At 44.8% G+C, this 22,371-nt stretch overlaps 1 protein-coding gene across 1 annotated transcript in view; it reads right to left on the reverse strand.

The window, feature by feature from the left end:
• Positions 1-22,371, reverse strand: part of LOC311236279 (carbohydrate sulfotransferase 15-like) — a 97,282-nt gene that overhangs the window by 26,715 nt on the left and 48,196 nt on the right. Inside the window, exons 2-3 of the mRNA XM_084323959.1 lie at positions 10,268-10,919; positions 7,220-7,559 (exon numbers count right to left, since the gene is read on the reverse strand). Coding sequence (XP_084180085.1) covers positions 7,220-7,559; positions 10,268-10,711 — 784 coding nt within the window. The 5' untranslated portion in view covers positions 10,712-10,919. The remainder of the gene's footprint in view (positions 1-7,219; positions 7,560-10,267; positions 10,920-22,371) is intronic.

Raw genomic sequence — 22,371 nt, forward strand, 5'->3', positions numbered from 1 at the left:
TCAGTATCAGCTATTATAGGAAGCCGCTCAATTTGGACGAGGCGTTGTTTCCTTTACCCATGATTCATGTCCGATGTGTCCGACGAGTAGTTCAGCCATACTGTATGTAACAGTGTTCTGCCGTCCATGCACTTTGTAACTGGCTGTTCTTTCATACTTTCTGACTGCACTGGCAGTGTTTATGTCCTTTGTATGAGGATTCCTTGTACTTCTGTTCATGTGGACATGAATAAACATTTCAAATGTGTGTGTGTGTGTGTGTGTGTGTGTGTGTGTGTGTGTGTGTGTGTGTGTGTGTGTGTGTGTGTGTGTGTGTGTGTGTGTGTGTGTGTGTGTGTGTGTGTGTGTGTGTGTGTGTGTGTGTGCGTGCGTGCGTGCGTGCGTGCGTGCGTGCGTGCGTGCGTGCGTGCGTGCGTGGAGGTGGCTTCAAAGACTCAAAAGACTCATCTGACTTGTTGTTTTTTCCCCACAGCACTAAAGCTATGTCCTTCCACACGTGCGCTATAGATGAACTGTTAATGAGGCCTGCCACCGCGTGGGGACACCTCTCCCGGTATCTCGAGACGGGGGGGAATGTGCACCGAAGAAGCTAATGATGATGGAGGAGCAGGCAGGGGAAGAACAAGGCAGAGAAGATTACTATTCAAGAAATGGTGAAAGCAAGACAGCATTAAATCCCTGAAAATAAATGATTAAAGCTGGGAACTCTGGAGCTCAACGTGACACCTTTCCTTTTAATCCCCCTGTATGGCACCAGGTATGATGGACGTGTGTGTTATTCTACTCTTCCATATTCTAGGTAATTGCATCGGGAGGTCCCATGGCATTGAGTGATTGTCATTCAAATCATTAACAGGTGTGGTAGTGTGTGGACCCAAGTGCAGAGACGGAGGCAGAGGCAAGTTGAAGATGTACAGTAGGTAAGAAAAAGGTGAAAGGCTAGCTGACAACACTTAACTGGTAACCAGTGTTGGGCAGTAACACGTTACTGTCATTTCATTACTTTCACAGTAATGAGTAAAGCTTTACAATTTCCAAAATAGTAATTATATTACAGTCACCAGTGTTGTAGTCGAGTCACAACATTTCAAGTCCGAGTCACCAAAGAAGAGCCTGAGTCGAATCTGAGTCGAGTCCCCATTACCCTAGTCCGAATCCAAGTCATCAAGGTTGAGTCCACTCCACAGATGTCTGTTGAAGTTTGAGGTTGTCCCGTCTTCTCTTCAATAGTTTGTTTACATACATTAATATAGCCATCAATATCTTATGCCAAATGATTAGGGCCTATTACAAACAAATGTATAATAATAACTGTATATTTATCTAGTCAGAGTCCGAGTCCAAGTCAGAGTCATCAGTGCTCAAGTCCAAGTCAAGTCACGAGTCCTGAAAATCAGTCCTGGACTCGAGTACTACAACACTGACAGTCACTAATGCTGCGTTACTGCATTACATCGGAGAGAGAGAGAGAGAGAGAGAGAGAGAGAGAGAGAGAGAGAGAGAGAGAGAGAGAGAGAGAGATGTTTCCACTTCAGCTGACATCTGGACAGCTAACAACATAAGCTAAACAGGTTGTAGGCCTACACTTTTTCAGAGGAGGAGGGGGGGGGGGTCGAAAGTAATGTAACTAGTAACATAACGAATGACTTTGATACAAAGTAATCAGTAAAGTAATTTTGATAACTTGTTTAACACATTGGTTGCCAGCCGGATATGGCGATTTTTCGCTTGAGTGCCACCACTCTAATCAATGAGAGGACGAGCACATTTGCGAACGCATAAACTATATCTTAAATGATGGCTATGTGTCTAATACGCCCGTCGCTTATCAATGACTTGCTTGCAGTCAACATGTACAAAACGGATAGTTTTTTCATCAGTACATTTCCGTTTTATACCGTTTTGAATACAAGTATAGTTTTGGAGATTTCTAGAAGAAGAAAAAAGATTCCGTAATAATAGCTCTTTAGTGGAATACACACAACACGTTGTCATTTTCTGGCTGATTTATGAATAGTTTTCAAATAAACGCTAGATTATCGCTAATCTACGCTAATCTATCCTACCCTCCTACAGCCACTAATACACCTGTCACAGTACAGGGAGGCCTATGGAATTGTCAATCAGCAGTCAAGAAAGCTGACTTCATTACTGCCTACGCCCATAGTCAAAATCTGCAGCTCCTGGCTCTAACTGAGACCTGGATAACCCCCAATAACTCATCAACACCTGCAGCATTATCTACAAACTATAACTTCACTCACACACCTCGACCTTCCAGGCGGGGTGGAGGCACTGGCCTCATGACATCTCCTTCATGGACTACAAACGTAACACCCCTCCCAGCACTGTCACTCTCCTCTTTTGAATATCATGCAGTATCTGTCTCTAATCCTTTCAATCTCACCATTGTTACACTCTACCGCCCTCCAGGTCCGCTCGATCACTTCACAGATGAGCTGGACATGCTTCTAAGCTCCTTACCGGAAGATGGTACCCCTCTCCTTCTATTGGGCGACTTCAACCTGCCTGACTCATCTCAGTCAGTCATAGTAGTCTCCCTCCTACAATCATTTGACCTGACTCCCACTGCCATGCCTCCCACCCACAAAGCAGGCAACTCCTTGGATCTCATATTTTCACGTAACTCCAGCATCAACACCACGGTAACTCCCCTACATGTATCTGACCATTCCTTCATATCCTTCTCACTAACTCTCATGCTTAACCGAAAGGTCTTCACCCCAACTCAAACCGTCTCACTCAGACGCAACCTGCCCTCCCTATCCCCCTCCACCCTCTCCTCTGACATACTATCCACTCTACCTTTGAGTGACACCTTCTCTGCTCTCTCCACAGAGATGGCAACCTCCACCCTCCTCTCAGCCCTTGCAACCTCCTTCGACAAGCTCTGTCCCCTCGTTGAGAAACCTGCCCGCCGTTCCCCACCCAGTCCATGGCTGACAGATCCAGTGAGAGAACAAAGACAGGTCCTGAGAGCAGCTGAAAGGAAGTATAGAAAGTCACGCCTCACTGCTGACATCGACACATATCACAACCTCTTGTTAACATTCTCCAAAACCATTACTAATGCCAAAGCTTCTTTCTTTCACCATAGGATCGAGGCCTCTGCCAAGAATCTTCGCAAACTGCATGCTACCATGTCCTCCCTCCTCACTCCCCCCCCACCCCCCCCTCCCTCATCTTTCTCTGCCGAAGACTTTGCGATCTTCTTTGAGGAAAAAGTGGAGAACATCCGCAGCTCCTTCTCCCAACCCCCACCCATTCCAAATGCTGAATCGAGAACCTCATCCTTCACTCTGTCATCTTTCTCTCCCATTACAGAAGCCGAGACCCTGACACTGGTAACGTCGAACCGTCCGACTACATGTCAGCTGGACCGGCTACCTTCCCCACTCCTCCAGTCCATAGCACCAGACATCCTCCCATTCCTAACTGCAACCATCAACTCCTCACTCAACTCGGGGGTGGTCCCCACCTCCCTAAAACAAGCCAGAGTCACGCCCCTCATAAAAAAACCATCCCTGAACCCTACCGTCATAGGCAACTACCGTCCTGTCTCTCTTCTCTCCTTCCTTTCTAAAACACTTGAACGTGCTGTATCCAACCAACTTACTGCTTATCTCTTACAGAATGACCTCCTAGACCCTAATCAGTCAGGCTTCAGGACTGGTCACTCCACAGAGACAGCCCTCATTGCGGTCACAGAGGCACTTCACTTAGCAAAAGCGAAAGGCCTCTCCTCTGTCCTGATTCTCCTAGATCTATCTGCAGCCTTCGACACAGTCAACCACCAGATCCTCCTCGCGGCCCTCGCAGGAATGGGAGTGGCTGGCTCTGCGCTGACATGGTTGTCATCATACCTCAATGACCGCTCCTACCAAGTGTCATGGAGAGGGACCCTGTCGGCCACCCGCCCCCTGCGGACGGGTGTCCCCCAGGGCTCGGTTTTAGGACCCCTTCTCTTCTCCCTCTACACTAAATCACTGGGTAACATTATCACGTCTCATGGCTTCTCCTACCACTGTTATGCCGACGATACTCAACTCTTCCTCTCCTTCCCTCCCTCAGATATCCACGTCTCTGAGCGGATCTCGGCCTGTCTGTCCGACATCTCCGCCTGGATGACGACCAACCACCTCAAACTGAACCTAAGCAAAACAGAATTGCTCCACCTGCCGGCCAAATCCTCCCCCCTGACCGACCTTTCCATCACAGTCGAGAATGCAGCTGTGACCGCGTCCCCGACCGCCAAGAACCTTGGTGTTGTCCTCGACGACCAGTTGAACTTCTCTGCTCACATCGCAGCGACAACCAGAACCTGCCGATTCCTCCTGAGCAACGTCAGAAGGATACGCCCCTTCCTGACAAAAGAAGCCACCCAACTCCTCGTCCAATCAACAGTCATCTCCCGCCTCGACTACTGCAACGCACTGCTCGCTGGCCTCCCGGCCACTGCCACTAAGCCTCTTCAACTCATTCAGAACGCAGCGGCCCGCCTGATCTCAAACCTACCGAAGTCGGCCCATGTCACCCCACTTCTTAGGGACCTGCACTGGCTCCCCATTGCTGCACGAATCCGCTTCAAGGCCCTTGACCTAGCATACCGTGCGGCAAAGGGAACTGCTCCCGCCTACCTCCGGTCAATGGTCTCTAACTACACACCCTCAAGACCCCTACGCTCTGCATCTTCTGGCCGCCTCAAACCTACTCCTATCCAAGCTCCGGGAGGGTCATCAAAGAGAAGTCGCCTATTCTCAGTCCTTGCCCCACAATGGTGGAATGAACTACCCACCCCAGTTAGGACAGCCGAAACACGTCCAATCTTTCGCCGTCGACTAAAGACTCACTTCTTCAACCATTATCTGAATAAAAAAAAAAAAAAAAAAAAAAAAAAAATCTAACCCTAACTAACCATACTGTCATGCACTTGTCCTAATAAACTAACCTACACTGTAGCACTCAACACTTTGATGAACATTGTTACTCAGCTGATAGAGTTGTGCTCTTCCTGATGGCTTGTCGTACAGAACTTGTAAGTCGCTTTGGATAAAAGCGTCAGCTAAATGACTAAATGTAAATGTAAATGTAGTATATGTGTACTTATGCACGCTAGAGAAGCGGGCTGAAAAATCGATTATCTATGTCCTGCCTGGCGCTAACGTTACGCACACACACATACACACATAGGAGACACATTGTGAATGCTGTGAAAAAAAACTCTGATTAACCCAATACTGGTAAAATAAAGTCCTTACCTCACATCAGATGTTCTGCAAAACGATTAATCCAATTCCTGATCGCCATTCCAAATAGCGATCGCGTTTATTGATCCAACGTTATACCTCGAAACACATAATCGACGCGTCTTCCAGTGCCCTCAGTGGATGCAATAGTCTCAGAAGTAAAATGTGGAGCCCGGAGTTTTCTTTTCTGATGCATTCCAATCGAGTCCATTCCAATGGGTGCAATACCATCCGGGAGACGATAGGGGGCGGTATTTGCCCTTTTCGAGCTCAGAGCCAGTCCCAATGATAACGTGAGGCTGGATGGATGAAAAATTAATGGATATCGCTAATAAAAGAAATAACGATTAAATAACGAGATTTCTCGTCGTTGGCACTCAACGCATGCGGCCAACAACGAGATTTCTCGTCGTTGGCACCCAATGTGTTATTAAAGGGTGTGAATTTAAGTGTTCTCTAGTGCCATTTGTCCGCTTTAAGGTGGTGGTAAGTTAAAGGTTGTGGTGTCGAAGCAAAAAAAATTCTGTGCCTGCTAATGCGGGCACCCATCTGGGCTAAGCCCCGGATCTCCTACAATCCTAAATCTGTGTCTGCATCTAACCAGACTCAGAGTGCTAGTAGCAGTAAAGTGCATAGCTATACAATGTACAATATGGTAGGTAGTTAAGTACAGTGTGAGATGGTTGTAGGCAGTGTAGGCAGTAGACAAGTATGGATTGAGTATAGGCATCAGAGTTCATAGGTATAGGTTGAGTATAGGCATCAGAGTTCATGGTATAGGTTGAGTATAGGCATCAGAGTTCATATGGTATAGGTTGAGTATAGGCATCAGAGTTCATGGTATAGGTTGAGTATAGGCATCAGAGTTCATGGTATAGGTTGAGTATAGGCATCAGAGTTCATATGGTATAGGTTGAGTATAGGCATCAGAGTTCATGGTATAGGTTGAGTATAGGCATCAGAGTTCATGGTATAGGTTGAGTATAGGCATCAGAGCCGTGAATATAGGCATCAGGGCAACAACGAACAACCATACTAACTGTGGTCAGGGAACCCATTAACCCAGGTCCACACATTTACATAATCAAGAGTGAACGTCACATGTGTGCATTTGTTGTCCATCAAGGTACCTCGATGTTTCATTTTGTGGTGTTCATGTTATTTATGCGGTCATCAAATGAAAGCATCACCCATTCATCATTCATGGCATAGTGCTGAACTCAATTCAATGTGAGTGTAAAAGTAAATACCATGCTTTTCATTGTGCATTATTAGTAAGTAAACAAAGCCAAGACAGAGAGCTGTATCTGTTACTCCCTTATTCCTTATACCGTGCTGTGAGCCATTCCTTGGCTCACAGCATGATGTCACACACATGGCCCATCCACACCAACGCACCACTCTGCGGCGAGGTGCTGCATTGTCTGATTAGATCTGAATGAGCCCTAACTCCTTCAAAGGAATGGACTGCATGTACAGTATATAGTGCTTTTATCAAAAGTACTTTACAACGTATGCCTCACATTCACCCATTCACCCACACACACACAAACACACACACACACACACACACACACACACACACACACACACACACACACACACACACACACACACACACACACACACACACACACACACACACACACACACACACACACACACACACACACACACACACACACACACACACACACAGGAGGCAACCATGCAAGGTGCCAACCTGCTCATCGGGAGCAGTCAGGGGTTCAGTGCCTTGCTCAAGGACACTTTGACACGCTTGCCGGGAGGAGCCGGGATCCAACAGGGACACCTTCAGATTACCAGACGGCCGCTCTACCTCCAGAGGCAATGCTGGCCTATCAATCAAGGGTTATGATTGTGATCAATCTTGTGTTATGCATTCTCAAAATAAATGAAACCATTGGTGTAGAAGAGTGGTCCTAACTTACCGAACCTCTTGCGGGTCCACCAATGTGGCTCTTTGAAAGTGGTGAACCTGACGTCCGGGTGCAGCCTCAGTCTGTCATACAGGTCCGTGGTGCCACACTTTGGCTGGCCTATGATATAGAAGTAAGGCAGGCACCGCATGCGGTAGTTTTTGCCGTCGTGGTGAAACAAGTGTTCTCGAAAAGTGTTCCGCAGGTACTCGAACACAGTCCGGAAGCGTCGGGAGTAGTGCGCGTACAAGTTGGCCTTGTAAGGGTCCGAGGTGACGTTCCCGGTGTACTCCTCGTACCAGCACGGGTTCTTGACGCCGGGCAGGAATTTGCGTGGGATGGCGGAAAACATCTGTGGAGTCACAGAAGACAGCGAGTTAAAATTGAATGGGCTGATGATTCGCATCCTGAATAACCCCCAACACTCTATTTCAGAGAAACAGAATAAAAAGCTTACTGTAAACCAATGTTTATGCCCCTACGGATGCATGATGCAAGACAAGCCTCTCGTTCCTCAAGATTAACCACAGTGTCAGGGATATGTTTGTCTGTACGAGGTTTGACACTATTGTGTATTGTGCCGTGTTGTGATCAGGGCCAGACAAACACCACCTGTGTGGGATAAGGATTCAAAGAAGTATGTTGTGCAGGGAGACACTGTTGTGTCTGGAGAGGCAAGCTTAACACGGCCTTAAAACTAGCACTCACACGTGCTCACATACACACACATGCACACACACACACACACAGCAGGGTTATAATAGTTTTGTATTTTTCATTCGTTTTTATTTTTATTTCATTTAACATTTTTGTTTTTAATTCAATTTAGTTTCCAGAGTGGGTTTGTTAGTTTCAGTATTTCAGCTTTTTTTGTGTTTTTTTTTATTGTGGGCCGTATTTGTCAGCGACAAGATGAGGTTCAGAATAGGTATACTATTGTGTAATACAAACACAACTGACTCACAGTCATGTAGACATCATCCCAGTCTCAATGTACATTATGACTTACAGTCATGTAGACATCATCCCAGACTCAATGTACATTATGACTTACAGTCATGTAGACATCATCCCAGACTCAATGTACATTATGACTTACAGTACAGTCATGTAGACATCATCCTAGTCTCAATGTACATTATGACTTACAGTCATATAGACGTCATCCTAGTCTCAATGTACATTATGATTTACAGTCATATAGACGTCATCCTAGTCTCAATGTACATTATGCACCAATGCCTCCTCATGCTTGTTGTGTTGACTAGTTTTAATCTTTATTTTAGTTAAAGGTGCTATAGATAAATGTTTATGTAGACTAATAATTACAAAAAAATACATCCACAAAGCTTTTAGAAAGGTGCGTAATAAAAGTATTGATTCATGTATTTATAATTTAAAGATTTTGGTGGGTCTAAAATGAATATTATTGTTTACATTTGTTTTCCCATTTTTCCCCACGTGGAATGCACCTGATTGGATAAATTCCATGATGGTGCTCTAGTGCGACATCTAGTGGCTGAATGCTATCTATAGCACATATAACTAAAATGTTTTTTTCACACCTAGTTATATATTTTTGTTTCGTTTCAGTTGACTATAATAACCTTGACATACACACACACACACCCCTCTCACTGCCCCCCCCCCCCTCTCTCTATATATATCCATCTCTTCACAGCTCCTCTCTTCCCTGGAGGTGTGGAGCTGAGTCACTCATCATGTCTGGAGATGAGGCAATGCATCCCCACCAGTTGCCGCTGGTCTCAGCTCTCCTCCATTTTCATATCAACTTCACATTTCAAACTCTGTTTGTAGAAGATAAAAGATACCACAGCACAGCACATGTTGGCCGCTATTATGACTCACTCGCTGCCTATAATGTATGAGAGTAAGCTAGTTTAAAGACAATTACAGCCAGACCCATGTGGTGATGGTGGTATCGATTGTCCTGGAGACACGTTCTCTTATTCATTAGCAAGTTCAATAAGGTTTGTTGCAAATAGCCCTGTCACAAGCCATTATCGTTAGGACTAACAACTAGACATGTGCGGGTATATCTCTGAACGGCTTGAATACTCATTCAACATTTTGTGACCACACCCCTAATCCAAGCCGTTGAGGAATAGTTCATGTTTTTTAGTTTTATGAGAATAGCATCTCCATGAGGCCAGATGACTCAGGGTAAGGAAAACATATTTTGGTCAAGTTTGGCGGGAGCCGGTTCAGAAGATATACAGATTCTAAAATTGGAAGTTTGGCCTGATGGTGGTGCCACAGGAAAGGCCATATGGGGTAACCAAAACCAATAGGATTCGTCGTCTTGGGGTCATGAATCTGCACCGCAAATTTATTTGAGATTCAAATGAAAGCTATTGGAATGATCGCATTCATAAATACGTTATGAATGTTTGGCCTGATGGTGGTGCTGGAGGAAAGATCATGGGGTCATCAAATCAATAGGCTTCTTCCTCTATCGCTTATCGGGTTCACAGGAATGATCGGTGGCGGCGGCAGTCCAGGGTAAATCCATAATATCTGTCTTTCGGGGATATAATTATTTGGAACAGCCTTTGAGGTGAGACAGGCAAGCTGGAGGGGCAATCTGTGGGATGACTTTGAGCTCTAAATCCCTAATGGAAGTCGAGGGCTGGACAAATTAGGCATCTATGCAATTATCTGGTGTAACCTGAAGTGTTACAGAAGGTTCCTTTGCGCAGTTTTATCTCTATATAAGTGAAATTAGAAATTGCAGCGAGGAGGGAATCATATCAACGTAGCTCTATTCAGCCTGGTCGGGGGAGAATACTGATTTAACTTATCTTTTCAGAAATCTCCAACAATTCTGTTTCAGGAAACATGTGAGGCTGTTAATTAAAAACCCAGATCGATATCAATGCCCAGACACATTTTGTATTGTAATGATCTTTTCAAGATAACCTTTATGAAATATTCAGATATTCCTCTCACGGTATCAGCTTTTCAAACATCCTCTTTCTGATACAATTTGCAGCTCCATATTAAACTCCTCTAATAGATTCCGGGCAGCAGACGACTCACGTGTGGCTCGCTGCTCATCAGCGCCTTCACATCTGGCAGCCGCCTGCTGCTACTCAACTCCACCTTGGACGTGATGGTCTTCACCACCAGCTTGATGTTGGCATAGTCCCCGGCCGAGGAGAGGTTGAAGGGGAACGGCGCCGGGTTGACCAGGCCGGTGAAGTGGTACGGGGAGGGGGTGAGGAGCAGGCCCTTCTTGTCCCCCGTCAGGATGTAGGAGGCCATGATGAGGAACATCACGGCCAGGCCGAACAGGAAGCTGTAGAGCTTGACCTTGCGGAAGCAGCCCAGGGTGCTCCAGCGCCGCGCCGGCGGCTCCCGCTTCACCTCCAGCACTGCGAACAGGTTCATGGGGGCGTCGTCCACCTGCAGCAGCAGGGGCCTCTTCCTGTAGTCCTCCACCAGAGAGCCCAGCAGGCTGTATTTGTAGTCCATCTGTGTCATGGTGGGCGACAGGGGGGGGGGACCCTGGTGTCGGGAGCTCAGGTGCGGGGAGGCGTTGCGGACGGGGAGCCGGTCAGACGGGAGTGCGTGGGTCTGAGGAGGAGGAGGAGGAGGAGGAGGTGGTGGTGGTGGTGATGAAGGAGGGGCCCGGGGTTGTCGTCCATGCTGAGTTCCGTAAGAGCGCCCCGCCTCACCTGCCGACGTCTCCCTGAAACATAGCGACAGGAAGGAAGTAAGATAGTGTGCATGAAAAGGAAGATAATCATCTGAAACAGCCGTCAATACTGGTGCTCGACTTTCAGTGTCTTGATTCTCATGCACTTTGAGCTGATGCAGTGCCTTCTGATGCGTATGAGATCCTTCCTATCCACCCTTTTAATCCCACCTACGGTGTGCTTATGGTTTCAGAGCTCTCAGTGAAGGGGAAGTCAATATGTACTGTATGCTCTCACTGAGGCTCACTTACAGTATCATAGATTGAAGAAAGTGCCTGAGTCCCCTGAGAATTGGAATTGATGTGATCCTGTGGCTGAAAACGGACGGGGTTGTGCTTTTAGGATGTTAGTCACATCCTCTCCAAGTGCTGACTTGCATTTTTACCTGTCTTCTCCATTCAAGAATCAGGTTGCAAAGAAGACCAGATGCAGATACAACTGATTCAATTTCTATTCATTACAGCTTACAACGTTACACACATTCCTTTTTTTCTCTTCTTTTCTTCTACTTGAGAGCGTGTCATTCTTGTGGAGCAGAATCATATCGCTTAGTCTAACCTAAAAACCTAACAACATTACTCCTGCGCCTTGACAGAATAAAGTAGGAGCTTTGTGGGAGTAATCAAATGATTATAGCTATAGGGAGGTGCCTCTTAAACCTTTGTGTTATGGTAACTGACAATAATAAATTATGCTCTCAGTCTATACACCATCAGAAAAGAGAAACAAAAGGAGAAAGCTGTGCTCTGGATAAGTGTAACAGGGATGAAATGGCAATGACCGAAGACATACGTATAAAATGTAGACTATGGCAGTAAATATTAGTATATTATTAGATTCGATTAGATGCGATTCAAGTTTATTTTCATTGCACAGGGTACAGAGTATACAACGGAATGTTGGCATCTAACCAGAGTGCAAAGGAGGAGTAGCTAAAGTGTATATATAAAAAAATATAAATATGAATACACTAGTAGTAGTATATGAATGACATGTGTAACTGAGGGGTACAATTCCCTGACTGTATTGATAAGTATGGTATTATTAAACCACTACCTCTTGTACTTTAACTTCTGGCCATCCAGTACATGATATAGATATGATGAACACTTTCCCACCTGATGAAACGAAGTCCACACAAATGTACAAATCGAATATTTTATATAGCAAAGGGTATATACAACGTTCACTTGATGACATTTATGATTTGAAATGCACTTGTATGGCAAATGAGTATTCGTAGGTAAATCAACATTGAATGTCCAATCTCTGGTTACGCAGGGAGTAAGTATACAACCCGGTTCTTTAGGGAACTATAGCGATGGTACTTAAATGATTATAGCTGGATACACTAAGGGGGGGGGGGTCCCGCTGGTTGTAAGACAGTAGGAGGGGGGGTTAGAAGAGCCGCTGGCGGTATCCCATCTGGCCGACGATTTCTTGGGAGAATTCAGAGTCCTGAACACGATGCCCACAGAACCTCGGTCCGCAGATGAATACAGCTGGACCCTCTGGTGGACGGTAGCTGCCGGTCCACAACGGAGAGACGTGAGGCGACCTCACTGGTGTAGAGCGCCGTCTCACCTGGACTCCTCTCCGGGGGGTAGTTCCAACACTCAGCAGTGTTGGCCGTTATCCATGGAATAATCAAAGCACCCAAAGCATGTAGATAATCCAAGCCGTGGAAGGCTCGCCGTCGTCCGGGTAAAGTAATCCAATGTACAGGTCCACTCGTCCTGGCCCGGAGCTCCTCGGATGCAAGCACCACTAGTGGTCTGCCCAGCCTGGTTAAGACTCCAGATAACGTCAGGAACGATGGGGGTGCTGCTCACTTTATAACTTTAACCGAACGATGCACCATACATAATAGACTATTATTAGCTTAATAGAAATACGTCCAACTCGACGGTATAGTGCCAAACTATGACAATTCAACTATTTATTTGTTTTATTTGAAGTCTTTATTTCGAACATGCAATGAATACAACAAACAATAACAAAAAAGAAAAACAACTCAATCTGCATGTTCGAAAAGGAGTAGGAAGAAGTATACACTTATTTAATCCTACCCCTTTTCCACTACTCAAATGAGTGTACTATTTTAAACATAAAAAAGAAAAGAAAAGAAGAAAAAAATAAAAAAAATATATATATATATGCAAAACAAAAAAACAAAAACTATATATGTATAAAATAAATAAAATAGAAACAAAATAAAAATGTAAACACCTGTGAATATCAAGTCCCTTCTTCATCCCTGTACCTTGTGAACATAATTTCCTTATACATCAGTTTGAATTGTCTCATGTTTGGACATTGCTTTAACACCACATTAAGACTTTCACTCCACATATTGAGATGCAGTGTTTTCTCATGGTAGTGCGTACATTTAGCACCTTTAAATTGTGTTCTCCCCTCAGATTATAACCCCCCTCCCTATCAAAGAACAATTCTTGAATGTTTCTTGGAAGTGCATGACTTTTTGCTTTATACATTAATTGTGCCGTTTTAAATTCCACAAGATTATTTAACTTCAATGTCTTTGACTCCAGAAACAATATGTTAGTGTGATCACGATAACCTGCAATGTGAACTATCCTTATGGCCCTTTTTTGGAGTATAAAAAGTGGTTGTAGTGTAGACTTATAATTGTTTCCCCAGACTTCAGCACAGTAATTTAAATATGGTAAAACTAGTGAACAGTAGAGAATGTAGAGTGATTTTCTATCCAGGATGTGCTTTACTTTACTCATGACTGAAATGCTTCGTGAGAGTTTAGATTGGACATGTTTTATGTGAGGTTTCCAACAGATTTTATGGTCTATTATTACACCTAGGAATTTATTTTCATAAACTCTTTCAATAATCACATCATTTATTTTAACTTGTACCTGAGTATCCAATCTACAGTTTCCAAACAACATAATTTTAGTTTTTTAGTGTCATCCGCAAATAAAATACATTTAAATATATTGGATACTTTACATATCTCGTTAATGTACAAGATAAACAGTTTTGGACCCAACACTGACCCCTGGGGGACACCACAAGCAATGTCCAAACATTCAGATTTATAATCTCTCATTGTCACAAATTGTTGTCTTTAATCCACTATTAATCCACACGATATCTCAATGCCTATTCTGAGGCCAAGTAGGCCTTACTGCACCACACGTGCGTCGTGGGTGAGGCTTCGCGTCTGTTACTCGGTTGGAGGGTAAAGAACTAATGGACTAAAAGAAAGTTCTACTTTACTTGCGCCATATATATATGCGCTGTGAACAAATAGTACCATTCGTATTTCGCCAGACGTATTCCTACGCGGAACCGGGCTTGCCACGACATGTTGGTCGGCACGATTGAACTTGAACCTAGGGGTATGGCTGCTGGCGCCAGGTTCTCGTCCAATGGTAGAATGAAACTATTATGGGCTGTTTAGTAGACTAAAGGGATATTCAGTGCATATTGTACAAGGAATATACAGGGGATATCAAACGATATACAAATACTATTAAATATATATCCATAAATAAATATATATATTCGGTTTAATCTGATCCTTCACAACAACATGAGTAGATAAATATAGTAAATATATATAGAATATGGAAGATAAGAGAAGCTAGAGTAAACAATATGAAACAGTATGAACAGTGAGCATAAACACTATAGACTATAGGCAGGGATATTAAATATGAATATACTATAGAGCAGCGGTTCTCAAACTACGAGTTGCGACCTAAAGTGGGGTCATGGGTAGGTGACAGTGCATTAAAAAAGAAAGAAAAAATATTGAAACTTTCTTTTTTAATGTTCTGGCAACATATTTTGGCTAAATATGCCTCGTTTTATAAATATGTATTGATAACAGTGCTGTAATAAAAATGTCTAATAAAATATGCATGATCAAGTTCAACAACGTGTGCTTTTATTTTGATATTCCTTAATTCCACGTTGAAATTACGCAATACATTAAGTGTGGGGTCGGCAAAAATAAATCTAAATAAAATGGGGTTGTGGTATAAAAAAGTTTGAGAACCCCTGCGGTATAGAGGATATAGCCAGTGTAGACAGTGGTACAGTATGAATAGTATGAGTGGATAAGACTAACTAAATTAACTATAGGTCAGACATGAGTAGTACTGTATATACAAAGTTGACCTCTGGAGAAGTGTGTACTTGAATTTAAGGGGATTTGTGTAATATCCCAAATTGCACAACTATGAACAGCACACGCAACTGTAACGACATACAAGCTGTGATGAAATACCATTAACAGTGTGAATTATAGGCCTTTCCGTGGGAGTTCATAGCTCAGTGACATCAGCAGGTTGCGCACAACAAACCCGTACACTCGATCATTTCCCTTGAGCCTATTCCTGAGCTCAAACCGAGGGGTTGAGCAATAAGCGGGTTACGTGGGGTTGAACTAATTTTACAGTCTGATGGACTTCCTCTCATACTTCCTGTTGTAATCCCCACAGTGACTCTCTCCACCCCGGTCCACCCTCCCAGCCGCCGTTCAGCAGCACGACCCACAATGTGGAAGGTGTGATAAGGTTGTGTTCAGCCGCCGCAAGCTATACCCGGGCTGTATGTCAGTCGGCGTCTCCCGGGGAGAAGACAGGGATATGAGATATACGGTAGCCAGGTCTGGAGCCAGAGAAGGGATTATACTATCAGAAAATGGTGTTTCTCGCTGGGCAGTCGCACACGTCAACAGATGCCCATAATATGAAACGGAGGGGGGGGGGGCCCGGTGTGTTTAAAGGTGAAAGATCTCTCTGGGTATCTTTAATCATAATGCTCCTACATCAGCAATGGTTTATCCTGTGGGGGCTTCTTTTCTTTACCACTCCTGGATGTAGTCCAGAGCCTCGAGTATCATGCCAGAGAATGCATTATAATGTAAGAAACCCAGGTACGCCAGGGGTGCCTATAGGACACTTTCTGTGAAGGGAGTGTTCGACGAACGAGGCTAAAGCCTCCTCCCGTCTGCATGCGCGGCACGCACACACGCACATAAACAACACCCGCATTCGGTTGTCATACGTATGTATTGTAGCTGGAACCCAGTGGCTCCTCTCGTGTGCGGCGTGCGATAAGGACGGCGATGGGGGGGGGGGGGGGGGGGGGGGTGAGTCACCGCTCCTCTCCTCAGGACTGCTGATATTGCTACCCCCCCCCCTCTGTGTTTCACAGCCAGCAGCAGAGCTGATAATCTGGAGGTTTGAGAGAGCGTCTGCCAACCCTGCCCTGCCCGGTTAATGTCATTTACCTCCGGCTGGGCCCAGAGTAACCCCGCAAGGCAACAGCCCAGACAGTCCAGATGCCGGTGACAGCGACCTGCGTTAATGAGTCCCCCGCTCCCACAGACCCCGATTTAAACCCTTGGAAAGTTAGCCGGACTGAAAACCTTCACAAAAAAAGAGAGATATGAAGTGAAAGGGTCCTCTCTGCAAGGACCTGCCATGGCTGTACCAAAATACCACATCATTTTTCTTTCTGTCTGAAAAATGATCCTTCTCTTGTAGTGTTGACAAACAAAGGCACTGTGAGAGTCATGTATAAATTGATCATATGATCATAATCACGCTTCCGTGAGTCTGCCTCAGGGCAGCTCTGGCTGCAATTGTAGCTTACCACCACCGGTATGACTGTGTATGAACGAATAATGGACTCTGTGAAGCGCTCTGGGTGCCATGAAGAGCGCTATATAAATCCAAGTCATTATTATTATTATAATCTAGTTGATTAAAGTGTGGTTTTCTCACACAGTGCCTTTGTTGTATCTCAGTATATTTTGACACACAAGCGAATTATGTGGTTCCAATTATTTTTATACATACTTTCAATTTGAGAGTCGCTATTTTTTTTACATACAAAAAATGTGAAAACTGCTCAAATACATACGCTAAAGCCACATATATCCTGCTACAGGACACGCTCTGTAATCAAAACATTCAAAGTGTGTGCTGAGTTTCCAGGGACTGCTCTTTGGTAACAAGCCCATATACTGCTTGTGATGCTAGCGATGAACGCCTACTCTGTAGTCCTCATGCCATCGGCAGTTATTGACTGTCTCTGTCCTTCATCAAGTCAATGAGGTCCTTCTGCCCCAGGGCTAAGATAGAGGAAGAGGGATGAGAGGGATGAAAACAGGCAGGGGGAGGGGGTAGAAGGAGTAGAGAGTGAGCGACAGACAGAGAGAGAGAGAGAGAAAGGGAGAGAGAAACATATATAGAGAGAGAGCAAAGGAGGGAGGGGGAAAGAGAGAGAAACAGATAGAAAAAGAGAAAAGGAGAGAGAGCGAGAGAGGAAGTGGAAGAGCAAGGGAGAGAGAGAAACAGAGAGAGAGAGAGAAATGACAGCCTCCCAGGCAATCCAGGTCTTAAATCAATCAATCTGATAACTTCAGGCAAATATGTTTGTCCGGTCTATCAAACCATGATGGAATAGCTTTAGCTGTAACATAAATGTGGCTTGGAGGAGACTGGAAGAGGAGGAGAGATCTAAGTAACCAAAATTCCTATTTACCCACACAAAGCGAGCAAAAAATCTATCACACAAAAAAGAAAGGAAGGAAGGAGGAAGGGAAGGAGGAGTAATGAATGCAACCGCTGCTGGGGACCGATACCAATGGAAATTCATCTCCACACTTTCAAAATGAATGAACACCTCAAAACCGCTGTCTTGTGGCGGAAGAAAGGAAACATCATTCACCGGGCGGGGGGGCTGATTAAATTAGGGCCGGGAGACCGAATGTTCCGTATCTAACTGTCATTGATGAGGCAGATCGAGACCACACAAGATAGCTCATCGTCATAATGAAATACTTGGTATTATAAATAACTTCAGACGGACTGGCGTGCCTGGGTGGAACGGGTGTGCACTCTCTGCCAAGGGTTCCCTCGCTGTGTGGGGCGAAAAGGACCGCCATGGCCTTAATCACTGATTAGGGGGACCTTCTCGGCACTGTCAACCCTGCCATTCGGAGGCCTGATTGGGTAAAGAGGCCAATCAGACAGCTTTGTGTTAATTCTGGTGTCCCTGTGCCACTGGCTGTCCATATTTCCTCGTGGATAAACATGCTGGGAGCCAATTCCAATCACTAGCAGCTAATTAGTTTCAAGTTTCAAGTTTCTTTAATAGTTGTCATACAGAAGTACAGAATACTTTTGTACAAAATGCTTCTTACTGTTGCGCTCCAGAGACTGTGCATGACAAGATAAGTATGAAATAAAAACATAGTAAAAATTAGAAGTAAAAAAAAGAGGTCACAGTGTTCAGTTTAGACATATGTACAATGTTCGTAGACGTAGTTACCATACAATATACAATACTGTGCAGTGTACTAATATACAATACTATATAGTGCAAGGCATAAATGGACGAGGTGCAGTTTAGGTACAATTCACAGTAGGTGTACGAGTTGTAGTGCAAATCCTTTATCAATAAATATAAAGTGTAAGTGTGTTTGTGTGATCTAAAGTGTGGAGAGTGGGTGCTGCAGTGTGTTGTTTGTTTGAGTGAGTGTGTGCGTGTGGGTGTGTGTGCTGTGTGCATTTGATGGTTGTTGCATAGTGATTATTGTTCGTTTAGCGATTATTGTTCGTTTAGCAGCCTGATGGCCTGGGGATAGAAGCTCCTTCTGAGTCTTTCTGTGCTCGCCATAAGACTCCGGTATCGCTTGCCTGACGGCAGCAGTTCAAAGAGGCAGTTGTTCGGGTGGCTCGAGTCCTTAATAATTCTCTTAGCCTTCCCCTTGCACCGCTTGTTGTAAATGTTCTGGAGGGTGGGAAGCCCCCCTCTAATTGTGCGTTCGGCTGAACGTGTCACTCTTTGTAGTCTGCTACGGTCTTGTGCAGTGCTATTCCCAAACCAGGAGGTGATGTTGCCGGTCAGGATGCTCTCTATTGTACATGAGTAGAAGTTCCTAAGGATCTTCTGACTGACTTGGAACTTCCTTAGGCGCCTGAGGAAGTAGAGGCGTTGTCGTGCCTTCTTCACAACACTGTCAATGTGTGTGGTCCATGTCAAGTCCTCGGATATGTGGGCTCCGAGGTACTTGAAACTGTTCACTCTCTCAACTGGTGCCCCGTCGATGCTGAGGGGGCTGTAGTCCTTGACCCCCGACCTCCTGAAGTCCACAATCATCTCTTTTGTTTTGCTGACGTTCAGGGAGAGGCAGTTCTCCTGACACCACTGTGACAGGTTCTCTACCTCTTCCAGGTAGGCCCTTTCGTCGTTGGCAGAGATCAGGCCCACCACTACTGTGTCATCAGCAAATTTGATGATGGTGTTGTTGTTCCGCTGTGCTACGCAGTCATGTGTGTACAGGGAGTAGAGGAGGGGGCTCAGAACACAGCCCTGGGGGGCCCCTATGTTGAGCGTGATGGATGAGGAGGTGCAGTTGCCGGCTCTTACCACCTGGGGTCTGCCCGTCAGGAAGTCCAGGACCCACTGGCACAGGTCATAGTTCAAGCCCAGGTCCCTGAGCTTGGCTATGAGTTTGGAGGGGACTATGGTATTGAATGCTGAGCTGTAGTCGATGAACAGCATTCTCACATAGTTCCCCTGCCTCTTGTCCAGATGTGATGCTGCTGTGTGCAGCACATGGGCTATGGCGTCCTCCGTGGACCTGTTGGGGCGATATGCAAATTGCAGAGGGTCCAGGTTGATGGGGAGGGAGGAACAGATGTAGCCCTTCACTAGCTTCTCAAAGCACTTCATGGCTATGGAGGTGAGGGCTACAGGGCGGTAGTCGTTGAGGCAAGCAGGCGTAGATTTTTTGGGTACAGGGATGATGGTGGACTTCTTCAGACAGGTGGGGATGACGGCCTGTTCCAAGGACAGGTTGAAGATGTCAGTGAATACCGGGGCCAGTTGGTCGGCACAGACTTTTAGGACGCGGCCGGGGATGCCGTCCGGTCCTGCTGCCTTCCTGATATCCACTTTTTTAAAGATCCGTCTCACCTCATGCTCTGTTACCCTGAACACTGAGTCTCCATCAGCAGACCCCCCCCCCCCATTGCCGTGGTTTGTAGGCTGGTGTTGTTATTCACAGCCTCAAACCTCGCATAGAAGGAGTTGAGATCATTTGCTAAGGAGATGTCACTGTTCAGTTTGAGGGGGGTTCCTTTGTAATTATCTGCCTCTTGTGTGCCTTTGTCTTCACTTAAAGGATAGGTTCGCTACTTTTCAACCCAGACCTTTTTAGAATGCTGTTTCCCATTATTTATAACTCACTGAAGTATTGGGGAAACAATATTTAACTTTATTACATGGCGTTTTCACATTCGCCGAAATGCTTGATTGTGATTGGTCAATAGCCCCTGACAGCGGTGAATTATTTTTCGATAACTGACCGCTGCCATGGGCAACGCACAATAATCACCGGTGATTATTGCTTTTCACAGCTGGAGCAATCAAGCCCACTGACACACACTGCATCAGTGCAATCAGACACACCTGCCGGCTGCCGGTGATAATAATAATCACTTTATTTGGGCTGACAGAGCCACAGAACAACTGCGTCTGCATTTGATCTCGTCTTGTCGATGGTGTAAAATGAATTAGGTATATTGTTAGTAAGTTAGCCATGTAATAAGCGGGATAATGTATAGCTATACTCTGTCATTGTCGCAAAATAATTGACCTTCACTGACGTTTAGAGGCGCCTCGGTATTCTAAACTCTGTGTCGGTCAATTATTTTGCGACAATGACCTCGTAGCTATACATTATCCCTTACTTAACACAGTCCAATGGGGCAATCGTTTAGGCCTTCAAGAACCAGGATACATTGAAAATGGAATTGCTACTGGCATTAGCTACTGTAATTACTTCCTGTGTAAACAACCTCTTGGGGAAAATAATGTAGGAGCACGACTCTTTGAGAAGATAGAATGAATTTGCGGAAGTGCAAAATTAAGGCAATGAAACTTTTTTTCAGTAGAACATAGAAGACATGTCCGAGTATATGTCCTTTGAGTTTCCCATTTTTTTTTTCTTGGCTTTTGAAGACCTAAACAATTGCCCCATTGAACTGTGTTTGAGCCCACTGACAAGCCACAGCGAAGGGGTACAATACTATCAGTGAGGTTGTTCTAATATATGCACGTTATACATGATGGGAAACAACATTTTAACAAGTTTTGCTTTGTCTTGTGCTGCTGTAAACGGTTTGATAATTTTTCTTTCTATTTTTTCCTTTCTGAAAGCCTACAAAATCCCTTATATAGCTTTCATATTTTGTAATTTCTGCCACTCAGCCATCTGCTTTGGTACAGAAAACATAGTTTTTCAGTTATTTGTGTTTATGGTTTGGTGAAAATCCGCCTTGTGGTTTGCCACAGATTAATGACTGAATAGGCACAAACACATATCCAAGGTCATTAGTGAAAGAACAGCCAGGCATTTAAGTCAAGAACATGCATTTCGGGGGTCGTTCTCTAGCGAATAGGAATGTCAAAATGCTCTGCAAGATTTTCTCCGCCAAAGCCCAAAAAACCACAAGGCTAAAGGGATCATTGCACCTGGCTGAAGTGGTCGTCTGCATTCAGAACCACCAGAGGAATGGAAACTGCCCTACTTCATCACCACTCTGGCACTCGCAACAAAAGAAAATTAAGTGTGCAAGCTGCCAGTGGGCTGAAAAAAATTCCCCTTTTCTGGGTTGACTCAAAGGAAAGTGCCGGCTTTATAAGGGCTATGATTTCAAGACAGACCACAGTATGGAGATGTGATTTACATAAATGCTGCCCCTTCGACTCTTAAACCACTAGATTCTGCTTATTATTCCATTCTGCTCTTAGAGTTATCACTGGTGATAGATATGATACACACCACTGCATTTTATATGGGAAAGTGGGTTGGTCTTCTCTGGCAGATATTAACACTGGTATTTATTTATCCATAACTCATTCAGCGCCGGAGCTTAATCCGCGAGATGACGCTAGTACGCCACCGCTGTAAGTCAATGGGGGGACTGCGAGATTTGCGAGTGCTTAAAATATATCTTAAATTATAGCTATGTGTCTAATACACCCGTCGATTATCAGTGAGTTGCTTCCAGTCAACATGTACGAAACGGATTGTTTTTTCATCTGTACATTTCCGTTTTATACCGGTTTGAATATGAGTATAGTTTGGGTGCTTCTGAGTAATTCCAGAGAAAGACGCGATAATAGCGTTTTAGTGGAATACACTAAACACGTTGTAATTTTTCGCCTGATTATCGAATATTCCTGAAATCAACGCTAGATCATCATTATTATCCATCCTCGTGCAAGCATGCAATGTGGTTTAGACCGGGGTTACTGTTCCAATGCATCGTTGTCTTTGCCTACCTCGCCTGAGTATTTAAACCCTGCCCGCACGGCTAGGATCGGCGGTATTTGCCCTTTTGCGAGCTCAGACCCATTCCCAACGATAACATCAGGCTG

This window comes from Notolepis coatsorum (genome assembly GCF_963971535.1).
Source record: "Notolepis coatsorum genome assembly, chromosome: 10".
Taxonomy (NCBI): domain Eukaryota; kingdom Metazoa; phylum Chordata; class Actinopteri; order Aulopiformes; family Paralepididae; genus Notolepis; species Notolepis coatsorum.